This window comes from Camelus ferus, chromosome 19 (genome assembly GCF_009834535.1).
Source record: "Camelus ferus isolate YT-003-E chromosome 19, BCGSAC_Cfer_1.0, whole genome shotgun sequence".
NCBI lineage: Eukaryota > Metazoa > Chordata > Mammalia > Artiodactyla > Camelidae > Camelus > Camelus ferus.
The window spans coordinates 32,660,965-32,678,567 of NC_045714.1; the positions used below are offsets into that span (position 1 = coordinate 32,660,965).

Consider the following 17,603-nt stretch of genomic DNA (forward strand, 5'->3'; position numbering starts at 1 on the left):
CAGTATCTTATTTGTACATTTGCAAAGGAGTCTCTACAATCACAGAGAGCTCATATTGGGGGTGGGGAGGGTCATTCGCTGTGGTGTTCCAAGGGGATTTCCTGACACACCCAGGTTTGGGCCTAGGACAAGCTCTCCCAGATTGACCCTTTCGCACTCTCTTAATCTTGAACTTGGCACCACCTAGGTGGTGGAACCTCTACTGGGTGCTGGAGATACTGAAAGGAAAGTCATTTCCCTTATAGGGCAGGAAGGCTTCTGGGAGGACATAACATTTGAAATTGAATTTTAAAGGAATAACAGATGGGTGAGAGCATTCCTAAGGATAATACAGCAGATGCAAAGACAAGGAAATGTGAAGAGCAACGTATGGTAGATTTGATTCTGCCAGGTGAGGTGGGAGCTGCGGAGATGCTGCTTACCGCTGAGCTGCCCCTGCCCTTTCCCACCAACCAGGGCTGCCATGGTCCTGCCAAGGGCTCCCCGGACACGATGCTGCTTACTCAACTTGCTCAGTGCTTTATTGAACCAAGACCCTAGCAGATGACTCATCAGGGCCTTCAAAAAGCCCTGCCCACTTCCTGAGATTCAGAATCCAGAGATGGTTGTCCTTGGTTTAGCTGCTTCCATGACAGTTCCTTTTGAATATCTCCAAACCTTAAAGTGTAGAGATTTTTGTCCACACAGACAGGCACACATATACTCCGGCCGCAGGCTGTCACACTCACTGAAATGTTTCCACTCAGCAGTTTGTGGACAAGGCAGTGTGCATTCCTGGCCATCCATCCGTCCACCACTCTTCCATTCATCCGTCTGTCCGTCCATGACAAGACAGCAGCAAGTTCTGAAATGGCTTCAGGCTCTGGGGTTCACAGTATCGAGAGCTGGGCTTCCAGTGGGCTCAGGACACAGGCCTTAGCCCTCATCCAAAAGGCCCCTGCAAATAATAACATCCTTTTCTGAAGCAACAGAAGCCAGGGCCAAGTGAGTTATTAATGTTTGAGCCCTTAGCCCTAGCTGGACAAGGGGAGCCTAAACCTCAGCCTGTGAACGTCCTGAGATGGGCAAACCAGACAAATCAAGCATGCAGATAACATTGAAACAGGAAAGAGTAAGAGCTTATGTCTGTGCTGGATGTGTTCACATGGAGGGACGGGAGGGAGGGGAAGAGAGAGGGGAGCAATGCGGACAAACTTGGAAGTGCTGTAGATGGCCTGGGGCAGGGCAGCGCTGACCCCTAGGGCCAGGAGCACAGCTGCTGCCCATCCTGGGGGCTGTCGCTCTCCCTCAGCCTCATACATACAAGCAAAGCCCCTAGAAAAAAGGGGGGCTTTTCTGGATACAGGAAGACAAACAGTTAACCCAAACAAGGAAGGAAAAAAACAAAAGGCTCCTGCTGGACACAGAATACTTCCTTTGAGCTAGACTTAATCCAATTGCACTAAGTCAGCAGGCTGGGCTCTTCCGGGGTGGGGGTGGGGGTGTCACCAGGATATGGAGTATGACTGGAGTGAGACAGAGGCGTCAGGGCGGGAGCAGATGGACGGGACACCATCACCGTCTTTCATCTGGACAGCACCTGGGGCCTCTAGCAGACCCTCGGCCCTGCAAGCCACTGGGCTGCTGGTGCCCAGGTCACACAAGGCAAGGAAGATGGGTGGGATGGTTGCTGGCGGTTCACTGGTCCTGCAGGCGGCTGCAGAGCTCCCGCCGGCTTCGCTCCCCAGCCCAGCTGCGCGTCTTGAGGCGGAAGGCCTTCAGCTCGTCCTTGAAGGCCTCGTGGTTCATGGGCCGGTAGTTCTGGGGCTCACAGAACGCCTAGGGCAGGGTGGGAAGGGCCAATCAATCTGGGGAAATGGGTAACTTTGTGGGGGGACCCACCCCTCCCTTCTCCTTCTTTAAGGGCTACCGCCAGGCCGAGCCCTTTGCCTCTAGTCCAACCCTCCCACGCAGGCTGTGGCCACCCCACCCATAGTACCGGGTGCTGTGGGAAGAATTCCTTGTAGCCGCCTTTGAGGATATACATCTCAGGGTAGTAGAGGCTGGGGTAGTCGTTGGAGGCCCTGTCTCGTTCCCTGATGAAACGGCACCTGGGATGAGCAGGGGTGTGGGGGTGAGAGCTGGGCATGCAGCGGGGTGTCCATCAGGGGACCTGTTCCCTGCACTGACTCCTTTGAGGGCCTTGGGGAACCGCAGAAGACTTCTGTGCAAGAATGTCAGCCCCAAGAACACTCTGAGCTCAGTCTGGCTAGCTGGGTACGGAAGCAGTTGGGGAGATGGAAGGAAGGAAGGAAGCAAATCAAGGGGGCTCTGTTTCTAGGAGACAGTTGCACAATTTTCGTCAGAGACATTTCTCCTGAACCGGGAAAGGGGAGGCAGAAAGGAGAGAGGCAGGCAAAATTCAGGAGATACATTCAGGAAGTCTGGGCAAGACTTGGTGAGGTAAAGAGAGGAAAGGACAGTGGAACACTGGAAAGGTCAGTGTCACTGAGGACTGGGACAGGGCCCTTGGATTGTAAGGATGCTGCTGGAGACTTGGATTTTGCAGGGGTAGCAGCAACAGAGGATAGATGTGAGGCCTGATGGGAAGGACGGTGGCATGAGGTTCTCCAAGGCATCAGATGAGACAGGGGCCAAGGCCGAGGAGGGGCTGGGGCTGGGCTCGGGCGTCTTGGCCATCAGCTGACTCCAGCACCCGCCAGCTTGGCCAAGGAAGGTCAGGAGAAGTACTAGCAGGCTGGGCGGAGCTGGGACTCACATGCGAGGCCCCCGCTCAGATGAGAATTCACAGTGGAAAATGAGGATGATTCTCTTGTCCAGGCTGCAGGGTGTGATGGGGCTCTGTAGCAGGAAGGTCTCGGCGTCACGTTCCAGAGGCAGGTTCACAGCAGTCTGCCGGAGGAGCCGCAGGTCAGGCCACAGCCCTGGGCAGTCGACCCTCCCCTATGCAGTCCCCATCTTTCAGACAAGTGACGCTGACTCTTGCTGGGCAGAATCCTTCCCCACGAGAAGGTACACCCACCTACTACCGATTCATCCTCCAGGCAGAGAAAGGGTACGACTGGGTGAGTCTTCAGGGCCTCTCCCATCACCCTGACTCACCTTGATGTGCCCGCCTTCATACTCGTAAGGATATCTGCAGTCCACAATCACAAACCTCTCCACGATGTTGCTGAACTTCCCTGTCAGCAGGGCCACCATCTGTAGGAGGCCACGGAGGAGGGTTCCAACAGGTCAGGCTGGCAGGCAGGGACTGGCCCCTAACACTGCTGCTAACCCAGTGCTGGCAGCCCGACCCCAGGCAAAGTTAACAGGCAAACAGAAGTCCCAAATGCACCAGAAAAAAAGCTCATCCCTGCATACCGTTTCTGGTGAGATGTACTTGAGGTCTTGGTGCTTTCCATCCACAGTCTGTAGGAGGAAGGCCTGAAGGGAAGTGGAGAGAGAAAGGAGAAACAAAGTGAAATTGGTAAGACTGGGAACCTGGAAAAGATGCAGTTTTTTCCCCAAGCCCAAAGGCCACACATGCTTTGACTTTCAACTTCAGCTCTGGTTCCCATAGCAACCAAGAGGCACCTCTAGGGTCAATCCCCAGGGAATAGCCTTCAAGGGGAAATGAAGATGGGGAGCAGAAGAGATGAACCCCCTTTCCTCCTGCCCCCATGCTTTGCCAAGCCCCAGGATGAAGCCCAAGGAGGCTCCAAGCTAGATACTACAGTTTGGAAATGTTTTCCAGGGTTGAGATACCATTGATGCCCTGGACAGATTTGAGGTGGAGTCAGGAGACCAAGGAGAGCCAGAGACAGGAGTCTAGATGAAAATAAAGGAAAAGACGCAAAGGACAAAGCCAGGGGGCCTCTGGGGAGAGAGGGTGTCACTGAAGCAGCTGCTGGGCTCAGGGGCCACAGTTGGTAAGGGGTCGAGCCTCCTGAGGGGGCCGCTCACTGCTGGTACCTTGGAGTAATCCCCGATCAGTTCTCGGTGGTCACTGTCCAGAATGTTCTCGATCTCGTCATGACATAAGGACTTAGAGCGGAGAACACGGGCTTTCTGTGGGGCAGACGGCGGCAGGATCGGGGTGAGGCTGCCCGTCAGTGCCCTGTCTGACTAGTACCCTCTTCCATGCACCCTGCCCTCTGCCACAAACCCGGCTGAGAAGAGCTTGCAGGGTGGCCTTGGAGGGTGGCCACCCAGGCCAGTCCAGCCCAGCCCCATCCCCGGAGGAGGGCACTCACAGGCCCCTCAGCCTCCCGCTGCTCTTCCTCTGAAGGGGTCACGCTCCTCCTCCGTTTGTTCTGTACAGGCAGGTCCCTGTCCTGGGGGCGCTCCAGCCTCTTAAGGATGGGCCGGATCACGGTGCAGGGCATGGACGGGGAGCGGAAGAGCCTCTGGCACTTGCTGTACATGATGAGGTCCTGGCGGGAACAGCAGTGGCAGGTCAGAGTGCCCCGCCCCTGCCCTTCAACCCAAATCCCACCTGGGGGTAGGGCCCACCCCTCCAAGTTCTGAGGGGCTACCCCAGAAGCTCACCTGCTCCTCTTCCTTTTCTGAGGTCTTGACCAGCGGGGCACTAATAAGGCTCTCCATGCCTGGGGGGACTACATCTTCCTCCTGAGGCCAAATTAGCAAGGACATGGTCAAATTCCCAGGCAAAGATCCAACCCCTAAAGCCCCGTGTTCTCAAGGACAGTCTGCCTAGTTCTCTCAGCAAACTCCAGGCCAGCAGCCCTCCCTGGCCCTGCTCACACCTCCACATAGGGCAGACCCCCAGAACCAGGAAGCTACAGGGCCCCACTCAGTGCTGGGGCTTACAAAGAATCATGAGAAGTGTGGCCATGCAGGAGGGCCAGGCTTCCCTCCACCCTGCCCATCGCCCCTTCACTGCAGCACCAGCCACCTCCTCTTCTCTGATTGGCCAGAGGAAAGGCTGTGACTCAGTTACCTCCAATTCTTCTTCTGACATTGGAATGAGGTCATAGTCTTGCTGCAGGAGCTCAGAGCTCTCCTCTTTTGGGAGATCCCAGGGAGGGAGAGGTAGGGGGCTTGACAGGGCAAGGCTGTTTACCTTTAAGTCACTCTCCAGGATATCCACGAATCCATCATCTTCTTCGGCAGCCCTCTCAGTGGGGGTCAGGGAGAAGCGGCATCGGGCCAGGGGAGTCAGTTCCTCTGTTTCCATCTTCCGCTCAGGGGTGAGACACTGTGTGGGTAACGAATGAACAGGCTACTCAGGGGCCTCACTGTTCCCCACCCCCAGCCTTCTGAGAAAAAGTTCCCACTGCCTCAGGGCTCAGGATCAGCCTCCAGTCCCCCCGGCTGCCTTCACAGGCACCCGTCCTGTGTGAACGCCTGCCCTGCCTGGGTCAGCTCTCCTGGTATACCATCAGGTCGGGAGCTGAGCTTGGCCTCTGGGCAAAGGCTTCTCTGCGGCTGGCCCACTCTGCCAGAACATGAGTGTGGCCGGGATGGGTGGGCTTTCCTGGCATCTTGAAGACAAATCCATCCTGTGGGCAGTATAGGGGGCAAAGGAGGGTGTGTCATCAAATGGCAGAGAACCACCGCAGCAAGTCCCCTTCTCTCCCTGGAGCACTCCCACTCTGGCCTTCCGGACACGCACATTCTCTTTGTCCTCCTCAGAGCGGTGGGCAGCTCGGACACACGCCGCACTCTTCCTCCAGGTGCCAGGCACTTGGGAGTTGGTGATGTTCCGTAGCACAGGGCTGTGACCCAGAAGCCTCACCTAGAGAGCCAGGAGGGCAGCAGGTACAAAAGGCTGCTTTCCTCTGGTACCAGCCCAGGCCTCCCTTCTCCCGTAGCTCCTCCAACTCCCCCAGCTCACCTGTCTACCTCCAAAACCCCAGCTCCTGCAGCCAGACTGGGGACACCCAACCACATCAAGTCCACCCTGAGAGTTGACCCTAGACCCCTCTTGCCCCTCCCCCCTCCTGGCCAGCAGACCTGAGCCTCCCGTTGGGCCTCAGAGGGCACTCACCGGCAAGGACTGGAAGCGTCGGATGGTAAACTGCTCACTGCAGAAGGAAATGGAGGCACTCAGGGCTGGAGAGTCAGCCCGTGACAGACAGCATGCAGCGTCCCCCTCCACCACAGAGCCCTGTGCACCCCCATGGGAAAGCCTACTCTACCCACACAGGGCAGGGGAGCCTGTGTGAGGAAGGCCTGAGCACTTACTTTCGAATGACTCGGCTGGCTGCCTGGATGGCCTGCTCAAACCTAGGAGAGAAAAGGGTCCCATGCAACCCACCTCCCTTTTAGCCCATCACCCACCCCCAGCATCAGGTCCCCAGTTCACAAGGCCCGAGGGGCCAGGGCTCAAGCCAGGGGAAAGAGAAGGTAGGAAGAATGCAGATTATCGGGGACCCAGGTATCAGGGAGGGGGGAGATGAGAGGCAGCCTGGGATTTTAAAGGCTGCCCTGAATGGAAGAGGCCTGGAGAATGGCAGCAACAGAGACAGCTGGGGTAGGTCACAGGGTGGCTGAGGCGTTACCAAGGCAACGGTCTCACCCGCCTGCCCACAGGCCTTCCACCTGTATGCAAATCACCTCAGCGGGGCCATATGGCTGCCAGGAAAGGCATCCATCCATCCCATGGTGACAGGCCTTGGACTGACAATGTAGGTGCCTCTAGAGCCTGGATGCCAGCAAGACTGGGCTTCTCTCCCCTTGTGTGGGGCTGTTATGGCTCCCCCAGGTCAGGGGACTGGTTTAGTGTGCCCCTGGATCAGTCCCAGTCTGCCATGCCAGACCCCCTAGTGACCAATGTGCAGGGTCACATCCTCTCCTCCCTCCTGTGGAATTTTCCAGGACCCAGCCTCTGTCCTACCCCCCTCTTCCTGCCTTAGGAGAGGCCAGCAGGCAAAGAATTCCAACAGATGTTCCTTTTGAGGCTGGAGCATAAGCTTCTGTAGATAGGCCCCACCCCTCAGCTATGTTACCAGAGACCACCTGCTAGGCGGGGCTTTTGTGTGTCTGTGTGTACACACATACACACACACTTCTTTCTGAGAAACTGTAACCGTCAAAGCAGGTGCAGAGATAGTGGTGGGGCACTGAGTGCTAAAATGTCAGGGGGATGGCCCCAGGGTTGGGGGGGAGGTGGCTGTGCCCAGCCAACCTGGCATCAGGATTATCAATTTAATTGCCTTGGTTTCCAATCTGCACCTGGGCCCTGGGGGCAAAGCAGGGACAGCCCTGTTACCACCAAAACCCAGCCTATAGTCCCCACACCCCCATCTAATTCTCTACCCATTTCCTGTTTATGAACAAACCCTGCAGCCCAGCCCAGTCTGATCAAAGGCAATTGGAAGAAAGACAGCCACTGCCCTAAACCCAAAGCCACAGTCCCATAGCCCAGGCTGAGGATGCCCAGCTGTTCCCAGTAATGCCTGGCAGCTGCTCTCCTTGCTGGGGCCTGAACAGCTGGATGGGAACAGCTGTGCTCTGGGAGGTACTACTCTTGCCCCACAACCAAGCAGCAGGGATCTGCGCTGAGCAGAGCCCACCAACTTCTCCACTCCCCCTCACAAAGGGCCTGGTCCAGGAGTTGGCCAGAGGGTCAAACATCACTGAAGCTAGAGGTTGCTGATAGGATGGCCAAGGGCCAAACCAGCTTGCAGTAACTGTTTTGTTTGGCCTAGAGTGAATAAAAAGTTTTGAATTAGTTGGACCATATTTTGAAATTGTGATACTGCACAGAAAAAATGTGTATAGGCAGAAAAAAATGAGATACATACTGACCCGATATTCCCACAAGTGGCTCCCTGTGGCCACTGACCCCTACCCCCCAGCCCTGAGCCCACTCTCAGCTGCTCCCGTGAGAGCAGACCCTTCCCTGAGACAGAGAGTAGAATTCCAGGACATGAAGTCAATTCGTGTCCCCATATGGGGATGAAGAGGGGTCTGTCTGCTCGCCCAGACTTCCCAGTGAGTTTATACTAGAACTGAGATTCCTAAGGGCAGGTGCCCCCTCCTTTTCTCCACTCACGTCTGCTCCGCCACTTGGGGGTCCATAGGGCTGGGAGAGTCCATGCAGAGACCTGGGGGACAGAGCGCCTTGGTTTGAAAGTAGTGGCATTTCCTGTACTCTTTCCCCCACCACATCCCAACCCTATTCTGAGAAGGGAAAAACCTCTTTTTGTTTTAGATCTTGACATATTAAAAAATGAAACAAAACCCATCCATGGACCCCAAAGGCTGACACACTGCTCCCCAAATTACACAGGGCTCCACTCCCTGTTTACTATGAAAACTCCTCCTTCTAGGCTTTAAACCAAAACTTTGCTGAGCATTTTTCCTGAACTAGTTTAAAATAATTTGTTCTAGAAGAGATACTGGCTTTTTAAAGGAAATGGTGATAGCAGAAGGCAAGTGAATGTCATAAAATGACAGACTTTCAGCCCTAATGCCTCCCAGGTGGGGCTGTGGTTCAGGGGGTTTGGCTACTGTTTTTAAATAGGTAAGATCTCAGGACCCCGCCCAATGCCCGCCTTGCTCAGTCGGTGCTGAGTGTGGTGAGCCCTACCAGAAGTGGGCAGGGGGAGGTTGCTGGGCCCACCAGGTTGTGGTAAGGATGTTAGTCTGATCAGTAGGGAAGTGGGGAGGCTCAGGCAGCCCTCCCAAACTCCCCTGGCACCCCTGGGCCTCACCTGCATCAGAAGATTCAGAGGACTCAGACGACAGGGAGGATTCAGACGCCCGACGGGACAGGGATAGGCATTTGAGCAGGCTGCCTACCTGACTCTTTGGGGTCTCGCTGGGAAGGGAGCAGGGACCCAAGGAAGGAGAAAGGTAAATGTGGGGCTCAAGTGCTGGCTGGCCCATGTTCCCACCAGCCACCCACTTCTGAAGGGCCCATCCAGCCTCTGCACTGTCCCAGAAAGGTGAGGCATCAAGGGCCTACCCTCTTCTCAGGCCTTCTACATGGGCCCTACATCTCTTTTGACTGATTGATTTAAAGTCCTCCTGGGTGCAGGGAGAGGTGAACCCAGGGCAAGAGCAAGGAGGTAGGCTGGAGGAGGTGGGCTGGGGCCACCCTGAGGGCATAGCAGAGCAGCCCTGGAGGGCCTTCCCCTAAACTTTTCAGACCCCTACTCATCCACAAGCCTTTCTGGAGGAAGGGTTTAGGTTTAGGTCTCTACTGCTACAAGGACAACCCAGCCTGGAGATGCAGGCTTGCTTACAGGGGCAGAACAAGCACTTAACCCCTTAACCCCAGGAAAGAACTGGAGGAGGGAGCAGGAGCCTGGGTTTATGGGAACCCCACTGGTCTGCCACCTCAAGTTCCCCCCTCCAGGCTCAGGATCTCCTGCCTGGGGCAAAATGGTGAAGATCTGCTGAGATTAGGGAGGCAGCATGGTGGAGGAGGAGGAGGTGGGAAAGGTCTCCAAAGGCTTGTGCAGGCCAAGAGCAAGTCACCTGGAGGGTGTGAGCAGCACAACCTTGTCTCGGGCCCCTGAACAGGCTCTGCCCCGGATGCCTCCCTACTCCGCCTTTTGGATTCGGTACCCATGCCAGGTTCACAAGGAGGCCTAGGACCAATACCCTAGTGCGGGCCTCTCACCCCACACCCAGCATCCTTGGCGCGCCCTACCTGCCGAGCCCGGTGAGGTCGTGCATGGTCTGGGTGAGGGTGCTGACTGGCGAGGAAGCGGTCGCGCGCTCCGGGGACCCCAGGAGGCTGTGAGCTCCCAGGCGGAGGCCCGGAAGGTAGCCCGGACGCTGGGCGTCACCGCACACGGCGGCCGGACTGAGAGCCGAGCCTGGCGTGGGCTCCGGCTGGGGCAGCTCCATATCCGCGGGGCGGGAGGGCTGGGCGGAGGGCAACCGACAGGCGCCGGGCACAGCTGGCCGGGACGAGGGACGAGGTAGGAAGCCGGCCCGGGGTGGAGGGGGGTGGGAGGGAGGAAGAGCAACGGGGCCGGAGCGAGGGAGGAGAGGGAAGCGGAGAGGGAAGCGGGGAGGGTGGGGAGGAGAGGAGGGGACGCAGGGACCCGCCGCCAGTCCGGGAAGCCTCTAAGCAGAAGCTGCCACCACCACCACCTCCTTATATATTCGAAAAATAACAGCGGCCGCGCCGCCGGACGCCACCAATGGGGGCGCGGGTTAGAAGAGGGGCGGGACCGAGGGCGGGGCCCATGTGGTGAAAGGCGCGGAGGCTGGACCAGCCCGGCCTCGCCCAGTTCCAAGCTTTGGGTTGGGTGGAGGAATTAGGATTTCTCCTACATCCCTCGCACTCCCTCCCAACCAGGATTCGAGCGAGAATCCAGGCTTCCCAAATTCCGCTTCTCAGTATGTAGTTTGGAGCTACACACCGCCCACCCCCCGCCCCCAGCGAAGAGGGCCCCTGAAGAAGTAACAATCCACTAGGGTAGCCTTAGCGGGATCCCCACGGTTTAACACCACTTACAACCACCAGTTGGCATCCTGAGAGCCTCCGTTCCAGTTTGCCAACAGAGCCGCGCTGTGGGCTCTGTGTTCACCATTCCACTTTATAGACAGGGACGCTGAGGCGCGGGAAAGTTCATCAACTCGTTCGAGGTCACACGATTGTGCAAATGGAGGTGAGATTCGCCCCCACGCGTCTGTGTTCCCGCAGCCTCCCTGACCTCTCGACTGGCAGCTCCAAGTGGCCTCAGAGCGTACTTCCCATGGGGAGCCCCCAGGTGGGCCCGAGGTGGGGGCTGACACATAACCGTTGGGTGCTTCAGTGGCCCAGGTTAGATGTCATCCCAAGGGGTCCAGAGGAGCATCCCAAGAGGGCAGCCCCAGAGGAGGCTCTAGTGGTTGGCCTAGCCTTTTGTTTTGGCTGTGAGGGGCAAGGAGGGTGTCAGCAACCTCAGAACCCAGTTTATGCAATAATCTTATGCCCATTGAGGGTATGGGTCATGTGGTACCAATGGCATCATAGTGTTTAATTGGTGTTTCTTTGATCAAGGAGGCTGAATTTGTCACTAGTTTTACCTGAGCATCTTCTAATTATCTGATCACCTTCTAGCAAGCCCCCTTTCCTGGACTGTGGTGGGAAGGCTGCATCCAAACGCGAAAGGACATAATCTGCTTTTGCACCCCTTCTCCCCAGGGAAGAGGTGGCCTCCAGCTGGGTGGGGCACAGTTCAGGAAGGCTGGAGCTGTGGCCTTTCATCCCTTCCAGTGCAGCCCTAATCCTCCAGGCCAAGGAGCAGTGGGTGGGGGTGGCAGAAGGGAGGGCCTGGTGGTGGGGGTTGGGTGGACCCGGAGACGTGGAGGAAGAGAGTGGGGAGACCCCAGTCCTATCTGAGAGGGGTGAGGAGGGTGGGGATGTGACTTTTCCTTCTCTCAACATTTTGCCCAGCGATATGCTACTGCTATGTGCTGGGCAGGACTGAGGTTTCCAGTTCACCAGCCCTAGGTCAGGAGTCCAGCTCCAGACCTCCAGCCCCTACTCACAGCCAAAGCTGTGACTGTCCGGGGTCAGGGTAGAGGTGGGCACAGTGAGCCCAGAAATAAAACTGCTCTGAGGGTTGTATTTTCAAAGCCAACCCAGAAGGTGTTTATCCCCCAACAAACACCTCTACAGGGTGTGGGGAGGGTTTGTGTGGGAGAGTATACTCTTGAATTGCTTGAAATTCCAGTCCGGAGGTCACCTCTGGGGCCGTGAAGAGGGGCCAGGACCACAGAGGGGTCATTTCAGAGCATCTCACACATCAGCTCTGGGTAACTCCTTCTGCCAATTAGACTGTAGATTATGTGCTCAGTTTGGAAAAAAAAAAAAAAAAACGGTAAAAACAAGCTGCAATAAATACTTGCAACCATCTTTGTAAGAGGAAGGACTCCTCCCATCAGCCAGGATTTTGTTACAATGATGCTTTTAGGCAGCAGAAAGCTCATCTTCTCATGGAAAGGACAGTCTGGATGCTAGTCTGTACATATCAAGCTCTGGGCTCCCTTAAGGGGGTCTGGTGTGACCCTGGGACCTTGGCAGAAGACTAGGAAAAATTATCACATGTCTGCAAAATTATTCTGCTTCTCCAAGCTTGTTCTCACACAGCATTTTTTTTTTTTTTTTGGTGGGACTAAATTTTTGGGTGCCTTTCCTTCCAAGGCTTATGACATGTTAAATGGTTTTTTAAAATTAATACAAGTACAAAAAATTCAAACAAAGGAGAAAAGTCAAATGGCACAAAAAGGCTATGAAAAGTCAGTCTCCCGCCCCGTACAAATCTTCAGGACCCTTCCCCAGAGGCAGTCATTATTATAAATTTGTTGCATTCTCTTGGAGATAGTCTAAAAGAGTCCTAGCCAATAGAAACATAATTAAGAATAAAAAATTATGCCATATTCTTTGGAGGATTGGGGGAGAAAATAGGTATTTCTCTTGGGATCTTTGACTCTAGGAAGCATAGGGATGTCCTCAAATGGCTGGACAACCTCTTTCCTGCTAACTGCATCTGTGCCGCTTCCCCTCCCCCCCATCAACAGGCCCACAGTGCCTTCCACTTCCAGGCCCATCCTTGGTGCCACACAGAAGGCACTGGTATGGCCACTTCCAGGACAGTAGAAAAGCCACACTCATGTACTTATGGCATAGCCATTTCCAGATAACTGGTTTACCCGCTGCCTGTAGGAGTGCGCAGGGCCTGTTTCCACTCTCTCAACTGACCATTTCCTGCACTAATCCATCTGGAGCCCTGGGATCCCCCACTTCCCTCTGGAAGCCCCATCTTTCCAATTCTCTACCTCAGGGAAGTCCACAGTCCACCTTCTCTTCTCTTGGTCCAGGCTGTCCAAAGCTGCTCAACAGGCCTATCTCCAATCCACTCACCTCATCATTATTCTTTATGTTTGTCAGCAAGCTTTCCATTTCCATTTTCATTTTAAAGGGCCAGTAGTGTTTGCTTATTGAAGGAAACTTAGAAAATTCAACAAAGTAGAAAAAAAAGCTCACCCGCAGTCCATTCACCCAAACAGCCATTGATTATAATAAGATAAAATGAGGAGTCAGGAGGACATACGTGCACATGGATGAAACCTCCAAAATGCAGACAGTTTCTTGAAGGCTTGTGGGAAAGAGTCCTCAACCAGGTGGCCCTACATTCACTTTTGCACAGGGACCACACACCCATTATGGGCCAAGCACTGATCTGGCTTCTATAGGAAAAAGTCTCCCATGTTTTCTTCTGGACCTTGTGGTCAGAAGAACATTTTTTATGTCTTGAGGTCAGGGGTTGGGTAGAGAAGGCATCTCTCAGTAAGATACAAAATCCAGAAGCAATAAAGGAAAAAAGTGACAGACCTGTCTACTTAAAGATTAAAAACTTCTCATATCTGAGATTCCCTAGACTAAGTTAAGGGTGGTAGACTAGGAGAAAATATTTGCAATATACATGAAGATTTTATGTTCAGAGCATATAAAGAGCTCCTAAAACTCAACAAAAAGACAAATACAATAGAAACATGGGCAAAGGATATGACTAGAAAATTCTCAGACTTTGATACACATGGGAAAAGAGAAATGCACTCTAAAAAAGCAGTGACTACACTTTCTTCCCTTGGCTTCCAGAACACTATATGAGCTTGAATTTCCTCCCACCACTTCAGTTGTTCCTCCTGAGTTTCTGTTAGTCCTTTATTGAGCCCTTAACCTTGAAGAACCCAGGGTACTCTCTTTGGTCCTCTTTTCTTCTTTGTCTCCACCCATTTCCTTGAAGCCTCATCCAGCACCGGATTCGCAGCCTGTCTCCCTGCACCACAGCCTTCCTCTTGCCTACTCCTCATGCTACTCTAAAAAAATTTTTTTGAAAACACTGCAATTCATACACTGTTTTAAGAATCTGTCATTTGTATGTGTTTGGTACAGGAAGAGGTTTCAGGGATTCGTGTGTATGTATGCTTATGTACATATATGACATTATTTCTGTAGGTGCAAACGCATATATTTATGGCTAAATGCATGGAACAGCCCGGAAAGTGACATAATGAGATGTCATTAGTGTTTATTTATGGATTGTGGGATTATCATCAAATAGATTTAAAACTATAGTATTGCTTATAAACATAATCTAAATTTGTGCAACAATAGGCTACATCGATTGGGGTTCAACCATAATTGGAACAATATACAACCATTAAAAAGTATGTTGGTAACACTTTATCAATAAGGCAAAATTCTCATCGTCTGATGCCAGATAAAACAGCAGGAGATGCCAATACATAGTCTATACCGTCTGATGTCAGTTTTATGCAATAAATTAAAAAAGGAAAAAAACTGCATGCGCCTAGAGAAAAGACTGGAAGGAAATGTATCAGAAATTACCTGCGCATCTCTCCAGGTGTTGAGGTGAAAGGTGATATTTAGTTTCCTGTATTTTTCAGCTTCCGCAAAAACCGTGGGTTATTTTACCTTAATAAAAAAGACAAAACACAGCTGTTATTCTTTATTAGCAGCAATCGCTGCCCACGCGGCACAGAGGCCGGGCACAGAGCCTTGCCCACACGGTTGCCAGCGGGTCCCCGGACGCCCCAGCGCTGGCCGGTCCAGCAGGCCGAAGCGCCCCCGCGCGGTCGGTCGGGGCCGGCGGGGAAGGGGTGGGAGCGGACGGCTGGGAGGCGGCGCCGGGCGTCCCCGCGCTTCCCGCGAGATCCCGCTCCGCCCGCTCCGCCCCGCTCGCCGCGCTCCCTGCTCCCCGCGCCGCGGCACTTCCTGCCTACAGCGCCCGCGCCGCCCGCCCTCGCCCGCGCCCGCCGCCTACCGCCCGCCGCCCGGCGCCGCGCCCGCCGGCGTCCCCGAAGGTGCCCCCGGCCCGGCCGGGTCGCCGCCCCGCCCGCCGCCCCGCGAGCCGCTTTGTCTCGGGCGGGGCGCGCGGGAGAGGCCGCCAGGTGCCCCCCGCCGCGGGCCGGGGCCCTCCGCCCCGGGGCGGCGGCGGTGGCGCCGGGCCCCGGGGCGGGGGGCGCGCCGGGATGGGCCCCAAGCGGCGGCAGCTGACGTTCCGGGAGAAGTCGCGGATCATCCAGGAGGTGGAGGAGAACCCGGACCTGCGCAAGGGCGAGATCGCGCGGCGCTTCAACATCCCGCCGTCCACGCTGAGCACCATCCTGAAGAACAAGCGCGCCATCCTGGCGTCGGAGCGCAAGTACGGTGTGGCCTCCACCTGCCGCAAGACCAACAAGCTGTCCCCTTACGACAAGCTCGAGGGGCTGCTCATCGCCTGGTTCCAGCAGATCCGCGCCGCTGGCCTGCCGGTCAAGGGCATCATCCTCAAGGAGAAGGCGCTGCGTATAGCCGAGGAGCTGGGCATGGACGACTTCACTGCCTCCAACGGCTGGCTGGACCGCTTCCGCCGGCGCCACGGTGTGGTGTCCTGCAGCGGTGTGGCCCGCGCCCGATCGCGCAGCGCTGCCCCCCGGTCCCCAGCGGTGCCCGCCAGCCCGCCCGCCGTACCCTCGGAGGGCAGCGGTGGGGGTACGACGGGCTGGCGCGCTCGGGAGGAGCAGCCGCCGTCGGTGGCCGAGGGCTACGCCTCCCAGGACGTGTTCAGCGCCACTGAGACCAGCCTATGGTACGACTTCTTGCCCGACCAGGCCGCGGGGCTGTGCGGCAGCGATGGACGGGCACGCAGGGCCACCCAGCGCCTGAGTGTCCTGCTGTGCGCCAACGCCGACGGCAGCGAGAAGCTGCCCCCACTTGTGGCCGGCAAGTCGGCCAAGCCTCGTGCAGGCCAAGCCGGCCTGCCCTGCGACTACACCGCCAACTCTAAGGGTGGTGTCACCACTCAGGCTCTGGCTAAGTACCTGAAGGCCCTGGACACCCGCATGGCTGCAGAATCTCGCCGAGTCCTGCTGTTGGCTGGCCGCCTGGCTGCCCAGTCCCTGGATACCTCGGGCCTGCGGCATGTGCAGCTGGCCTTCTTCCCTCCGGGCACCGTGCAGCCGCTGGAGCGGGGAGTGGTCCAACAGGTGAAGGGCCACTACCGCCAGGCTATGCTGCTCAAGGCCATGGCCGCGCTAGAGGGCCAGGATCGCTCAGGCCTGCAGCTGGGCCTCATGGAGGCCCTGCACTTCGTGGCTGCAGCCTGGCAGGCAGTGGAACCTTCGGACATAGCTACCTGCTTTCGTGAGGCTGGCTTCGGGGGTGGCCCTAATGCCACCATCACTACTGCCCTCAAGAGCGAGGGGGAGGAAGAGGAGGAGGAGGAAGAAGAGGAAGAGGAAGAGGAAGAGGAGGGTGAAGGGGAGGAGGAGGAGGAGGAAGAGGAAGATGGTGAGGAGGAGGAGGAAGGGGGGGAAGGAGAGGAGCTGGGGGAGGAAGAGGAGGTGGAAGAGGAGGGTGATGTTGATGACAGTGATGAGGAGGAAGAGGAGGAAGGGGATGAGAGCTCCTCTGAAGGCTTGGAGGCTGAGGACTGGGCCCAGGGAGTCGTGGAGGCTGGTGGCAGCTTCGGGGGCTATGGTGCCCAGGAGGAGGCCCAGTGCCCTACCCTCCATTTCCTGGAAGGTGAGGAGGACTCTGAGTCAGACAGTGAGGAAGAGGAAGAAGACGATGAGGAGGAGGATGAAGATGATGAAGATGATGAGGAGGATGGTGATGAGGTGCCTGTGCCCAGCTTTGGGGAGGCCATGGCTTACTTTGCTATGGTCAAGAGGTACCTCACCTCCTTCCCCATTGATGACCGTGTGCAAAGCCACATCCTCCACTTGGAACATGATCTAGTCCACGTGACTAGGAAGAACCACGCCAGGCAGGCAGGAGTTCGGGGTCTTGGACATCAAAGCTGAGCCACTGGGCCTAGCTGTGCCCCCAATCTGGATGTGGCAGCTCCAGCCCAGGGCAGAGGACTCTCTGGGGAGCCGCTGTGGGTGGAGCCAGAGTGGGGAGCCCCAGATCCTGTAGTGATGTTCTCCTGGCCCTGTGACAGGCCCAGTCATCTGGTAGGGCCTCGGGCTGGCATCAGCCTCACTGCCTGCTTATTGCCTCTTTCTCAGAATCCTCTTTCCTCCCCATTTTCCCCTGGGCTTGGGGGACCAGGTGGGGAGGGTGGGGAGCTGTCCGGTGCTACCACACCGTGCCATCAGTGGACTAGGCCACAGTAGCAGCCAGGGATGAACCCTGGAGGCTCCTGGCCAGAGAGTGCCTCTCCCCTCTGCCATCCACACCAGGTCTTTGGTGGGGGGGACCCCAAAGCCATTCTGGGAAGGGCTCCAGAGAAAGGTCCAGCCTAGGCCCCCACAAGGCTGGCAGCCCCCCATCCCTACCCCTGGGCCGCCTTGAGAAGCACAGTCTAACCACAGGCTCCTGAGCCTGCCTCTGCCTGCTTCCCCACCTCCTCAGTCCCTTTCTCTGGTCCAGTCCATGTTACTCTGGCCCTTGGTTTTCTTTCCAGATTGGAGGTTCTCAAGAGGCCCTCCAGAGGAGTGATTATGGGCACTTCCCTTGTGGGCAGCTGCAGGCCTCATGCCTCTCCTCTCTCTCTGGCAGGGCTCTATCCTGGGCAGGGGACCTGGGGCTGGGCCCAGAGTCCAGCCATCCAGTTGCTCCTTTCCCAGTCTGAATTCAATAAATCCGTCCACCCCCCTTTTGTGGGGGTGGATGTTTTAACAGCCAAGGGTGCATC

General features: G+C 56.1%; 2 protein-coding genes across 5 annotated transcripts; one reads left to right on the top strand and one right to left on the bottom strand.

The window, feature by feature from the left end:
* Positions 1-356: 356 nt before the first annotated feature.
* Positions 357-10,106, bottom strand: CDC25B (cell division cycle 25B). 4 transcript variants are annotated; one of them, XM_006187103.3, is made up of 16 exons: positions 9,608-10,103; positions 8,664-8,770; positions 8,003-8,054; positions 6,190-6,231; positions 5,993-6,029; positions 5,618-5,740; positions 5,382-5,504; positions 5,066-5,200; positions 4,531-4,611; positions 4,236-4,415; positions 3,955-4,050; positions 3,364-3,426; positions 3,103-3,201; positions 2,759-2,892; positions 1,979-2,090; positions 357-1,818 (listed from the first exon to the last, which is right to left on the bottom strand). In XM_006187103.3, exons 1-16 carry the CDS (start codon positions 9,805-9,807, stop codon positions 1,678-1,680), a joined length of 1,725 nt encoding a protein of 574 aa, XP_006187165.2. In that variant the 5' UTR covers positions 9,808-10,103; the 3' UTR covers positions 357-1,677. The 4 variants fall into 4 exon arrangements, with proteins under 4 accessions (XP_006187165.2, XP_032317786.1, XP_014416722.1 ...); XM_032461895.1 differs by lacking the exon at positions 3,955-4,050 and having other exon boundaries at positions 9,608-10,106; XM_014561236.2 differs by lacking the exon at positions 8,664-8,770 and having other exon boundaries at positions 9,608-9,738.
* A 4,583-nt stretch (positions 10,107-14,689) lies between these two features.
* On the top strand, positions 14,690-17,594 carry CENPB (centromere protein B). Its single transcript, XM_032461894.1, has one exon. It carries the CDS (start codon positions 14,953-14,955, stop codon positions 16,765-16,767), a length of 1,815 nt encoding a protein of 604 aa, XP_032317785.1. The 5' UTR covers positions 14,690-14,952; the 3' UTR covers positions 16,768-17,594.
* Positions 17,595-17,603: the final 9 nt, after the last annotated feature.